The following is a 5,456-nucleotide window of genomic DNA, read 5'->3' on the forward strand; positions in this document are numbered from 1 at the left end:
GATAAAACTTCACTATAACATTTTCAACTGTTTAAGAGGGGAGGTTCCATTTCTGTGTGGTAGAAAATTCATTTTATACAAAAGCATGTCATTGAAAAAAAGACCTAACAGATGGGTATATGGTCAATTGGATTTTGAACAAAGCAAATTTTTTAGTTCTGGTTTTTTAAAGTAGCAAAATCTACATCAACCTCTGATTAAGATCTCTATCAAATATATAACAAATAAAATAGCGGTGGTTCAGAAACTTAAACAAGAAAAAAAAGATAAAAAAGAAAATTTAACTTTCACTTTGATTTCATCCAAAAAGCTTTTCCCAAAGAAATTATATTAGGATAAAAGGGAATGATTAGGAAATTTTTTTTTCAAAAATGCCAGACATCTAAATATAGAATAAAAAAAGCTAGGGTTCAGTTTCATGGAGGATGATTTAAATATCTAGATTTCGTCAACTGAGCTAGAAATCATAAGCAGAAGATATTCATCTGAATAAGGAGTAGAAGTCCTCTTTTATTCAGTCAAGTTTTTCATTCCATCATTCACTGAATTACCTTACTTAACTGAGAAAACTTCAATCTTTTTGGCCATATTTTTAAAGGCTTCTTTTACTTGTTTGTTTCTTAGGGTATAAATGAAAGGATTCAACATGGGAGCTACAGAAGTACTTAGCACAGCCACCCCCTTGTTTAGAGCCACTCTTTCCTTTGCAGAAGGTTTGACATACATGAAGATACAGCTACCATATGAGATAGAGACAACCACCATATGGGAAGAGCAAGTGGAAAAAGCCTTTTTTCTCTGCTGGGAGGAAGGGATTCTCAGAATTGTCCTGATGATGTTCATGTAAGAGAGAATCACTAACACAAGTGTGACCAAAAGTGTCAAAATAGCTAAAATTAAAGTCAATAGTTCTAGTAACTGTGTATCTGTACAAGAAAGCTGCAGAAGAGGAGAAACATCACAGAAGAAATGATCTATAGTGTTAGCACCACAGAAATCCAACTGTAGACCCATAATGACTGGTGGAAAAATAATAAGGAACCCAGCCAGCCAGGAAGAGAGTACAAGCATGGTGCAGACTCTGTTGCTCATGATGGTTGTGTAGTGTAATGGTTTGCAGATGGCAACATAGCGATCATAGGACATGGCAGCTAGAAGGAAAAATTCAGTTGCTCCAAGGAGGATAGTAAAAAATAATTGGGCTGCACAGCTATTGTAAGAAATTGTCCTGTCACCAGTTGTCATGCTAACTAGAAATCTAGGGATACAGACAGATGTGAAAGAAATTTCTAGGAATGAGAAATTCCGGAGAAAATAATACATGGGGGTTTTCAGGTGTGAATCCAGGAGTGTGAGGCTAATGATGGTCAAGTTTCCAGTGACACTCAACAAATAGGTAAAAAACAGAAGGAGAAAAACTACAACTTGTAATTCTGGATCATCGGTCAGTCCCAAGAGGATGAAAGCTGTCACTGTTGTATGATTTCTCATAGCTGATTTCTGTGCAAATAAAAATTTTAAAGGGTCAGAAATGAAGAAGAGCATGCCCACAGAACAAAATATAGGATTTCCTATAAACTCTTCTCTAAATCCCATCAGTAGTATAAGTTTAGAAAAAATTAATCTACATAATTATCCACTTTTAGTTTTTACAGCAAAACATCTGCCAAACAAGGGGATAGCATGCAAATAAATAAGATTTTTGTACTGAACAAACATGGCTCTTGAAACTGTTCCATATTTTTTCTCTCATTTTTCAAATCTGGGACCCAAGATATTTCAGTATTTTTCCTCTTTTGTTTATTTCTCTTCATATATTTGGCTCTGAATGATGTATATCTTTACCTCTATTTCATCTCTATAAATATATAATAGTTTTTGTATTATATTATAAATATATAATAGTTTTATATGTATGTGTACACATACACACACAGTTATACATAGATATGACTATATTTCTAAGAAAGCTAGATATGAAGTCAAGAATTTTTAAGCTCAAATCCAACTTTAAACTTTTGACAGCTGTGTGATCCTGGATTTAACTGTCATTTAACTTGTTTGCCTCAGTATCTTCATTTGTTAAAAAAAAAATGTACTTATTTTCCAAGGTTTTTGTGAGGATAGGATGTAATGTTTGTAAAGTATTTCAAAAACCTTGAAGTGCTATATAAATTTGATATATATGCTTATGCATGCATATATACACACATGTATACATATATATTACATAAATATAACACATGTTAATATATAACATAAATACATATTTATATCCTTAATATGTTTTCCTAAAATATGCCTTGGGTCAGCAGAAGAACTTAAAGAAGTGAAATGATATTTGAAGTATCTTCCTTCTAAATGGTTATCCTATCCTAATGCTTAAATGGTATTGAAAAGAATTTTGTTTGAGTCCTCTTTGTACAACTTAAGAGAGTCACACCATTTCCAAATTGGAAGGGACTTTAGGGACCACTTCATCCAATTCAAACACAAAATGAATCCCAATTACAGCATACTTGACAAGCAGTAATTCAGCCTGAGTTTGAAGATCTCCAAGGAGGGAGAACCCACACCTGGAAGTAGCTCATTTACTTTTGGATAATGCTAATTGTTTAGAAGCATTTTCACTTATTAACCCTAAATTGTCTTTTCTGTAATTTTCAACTATGACCCCTAATTCTGCCTTCTTGGGACAAACAGTCCCTTAGTCACATGATGGCCCTTCAAATATTTGAATTGTTTACTCATATGTGTACTCAATAAATGTCCATTGATTGATAGAAGACACTTAATCGTGTAGTTTCTGAATTTTCTCTCCTTCAGGATAAACAAAGTTTCTTCAACTGATTTTCATATATCACAAACCTGAGGCTCTTCACTTTCATGGTTACTCTCCCCTAGGCCCTTTTCAGTTTATCAATTATCTTCTTAAACTATAATTCTTAAAGTTGAACACAAAGTCCCATTTAGGTTTGACAAGGGCAGAGTATAATGGTATTATCATCTCCTTGTACTTGGAAAGTGTATCCTTATCAATGTAGCCCAAAGTGGCATAAGCTTTTGTGGCTGCTGCATCAGACTGACCACTCATGACTGGGATTATCAGTGCAGTATTCTTGGATGGTCCCTCTCTATGTTGTAACTGTTTTTTTTTTCAAGTTTGATCTAGAGTTTATACTCTGCATTTGATGTTCTAATGCAAAAGGACTTCTGTGAAGCCAGACCTCATCCAGATGCTGCTCCTCAGATAGATAAATTTTATGTTTCCAGGAAGATTCAGAATCATTCTTCCTCTTTCCCAAAGGAGAAAAATGACAAGAAGGGACTGTGTTTGTTTTGCTTGTTTTATATGCTGAACTGTTCTGTATAAGGAAAAGGGAGAACGCTCATTTATTTCCTAAAAGTTATTGTCATCATTTACTAGCATCTATAATGTTGCTGTTCAGCCTGATAAAGGTGGGAATTTAAAGTTCCTACTAAAATTCCCACTAAAATCCCTACTTCCCTTTTTATACATTTGCCAGACATAATTTTAATATTCTTTTCAAGAATTTTTTACAAGAATCAAAGTCAAGCTCATTGACTTACACTTTGCTAACTATTATTTTCTCTTTTTTTCTGAAATAAAGGATAGTTGCCCTTCTCTAATCTGGAGTTATATTTCTAATTTTCCAGAAACTTTCAAATATTATTGATGATAGCTGTGGAGTCATATCTGCTAGTTCTTTCAGAACTTGGGACAGATAAGTAGAATTAATCAAGGGCAATTAAGCTCTCTCTTATGATTGCTTTATTTACCTTGATTATCAACTCCCTGTTAATTATTTTTTGTTAGTTTCCAATGTAATAGTCATTCTTTGCAAAGGAAACAATGTCAGTTATCATCATCCCAGAAAAAGGTCTTCTATTTTTTCCTATCTGTATAACTTTAAAAGTATTTTTTGTTGTCTTTAACTTCCTTTACCAGCCTTGGATCCTCTTGGATTTATCCTATTTCAATTTTGATAGAACTATATCACACTCATAACCACCTTTTACTATCTGGCCTTTGCTCCCATTATATTCTCATAATAAATATGCATAACCAAGAAAAGCAAATTTTCCATTTTAACCATGTCAAAAATGCAAGTCTCATTCTATATATTCATTCCTTCTCTGTCAAGTAGATAGCAGCATGAATTGTCTGGAATAATGATTGGTCATTATGTTGCTCAGAATTCTTAATTTTTTCAAACTTCTATAAATTTCTTTATAAAATCTAAATTGGGTAGTAAGTATCCTGTCTATTCACCTCAATCTTTTCAGACACTATTTCTTTTTCCTCTTCATTAGAAATTTTCTCTCCAGGTTTTCAGTATTTAATTCTTGACCATTTCCCAGACCTTCTGAGCCATCTTCCTCCATAACATTTTAATCTATAGGATCCTTCTTATTTTTTCTCTGAACCTATTGAAATCTATGTTCTCCAAATCTAGGATAAATGTCATACTATTTACTTTTCTGTATTACATTCTCAAGATGGGAGTGACCACTTTCTGGCAAGATTACTATTACTATTTCCACTGTCAGTGTGAGGATAAATCAGATTCAGAACAGAATTTCCCCTGGTTGATTTGTCCACCAGACCAAGGATGAAATTATGACTTTGGCAAGTGAAGAGGTTATTAACTCTTTTATGTCATAACTGTGTCTGTGGGAAAGTCATTTATCTTCTTCTGCTAGATCTGCTTCTTAAGATTACCATAAAAATCAAATAAGATTCTATTCATAAGTTCTTGCCTTCCTCTTTTGTTGATGATGTTTTAAAAGGCTCCATATTCAAATCTTTCTCTTGAATTGATTCACATTTAATCACATTATTATGATTTTTTTTTAATATCAAAGGCTAATCCATATTGAGAGAGAGGAGTGTTCTCCCTTTTCCTTATACAGAAAGAGGAATTACATGCAGATCACAACATAGTATTTTCACCTTTTGTTGTTGTTGTTTGCTTGTTTTTTCTGTTATTATTTCTCTTTTGATCTGATTTTTTTCTTATTTAGCATAAAAATATGTTTAGAAGAATTGTTTGTGTTTAACCTATATTGGATTAGTCTAGGGGACAGGAGGGAACTAGGGAGGGAAAAATATTTGGAAAACAAGGTTTTACACAGGTGAATGTTGAAAACTATCTTTGCATGTATTTTGAAAAATAAAAGGCCATTATGTTAAAAAGAAAAAAAAGCTAAAGTTTCATTCTATAATTCATTTCTTTATAAATCAGTAATCAATTGTTGGGTTTAAAAAATATCTTTGTTATCATTATCTGCTGTTGTTCATATAATTTTCACCTATTTTTCTTCTCCCTGGGGATTTCTGCTTTTGAGATGACTGAAAAGACATATTTTCAGGGGCCACAATTAAATTTTATGCAAAGTGTCCTCATTCTGCTTTTTAATGTATACAAATGAAA

At 32.7% G+C, this 5,456-nt stretch overlaps 1 protein-coding gene across 1 annotated transcript; it reads right to left on the minus strand.

Annotated features, from left to right (window-relative positions):
• Positions 1-552: 552 nt before the first annotated feature.
• Positions 553-1,491, minus strand: LOC127564441 (olfactory receptor 6C74). The gene has a single exon (XM_052000964.1). The coding sequence runs from the start codon at positions 1,489-1,491 to the stop codon at positions 553-555; it is 939 nt and encodes a 312-aa protein (XP_051856924.1).
• Between the last annotated feature and the right edge of the window lie 3,965 nt (positions 1,492-5,456).

The sequence above is a fragment of the Antechinus flavipes genome, chromosome 5, assembly GCF_016432865.1.
Source record: "Antechinus flavipes isolate AdamAnt ecotype Samford, QLD, Australia chromosome 5, AdamAnt_v2, whole genome shotgun sequence".
Lineage (NCBI taxonomy): Eukaryota > Metazoa > Chordata > Mammalia > Dasyuromorphia > Dasyuridae > Antechinus > Antechinus flavipes.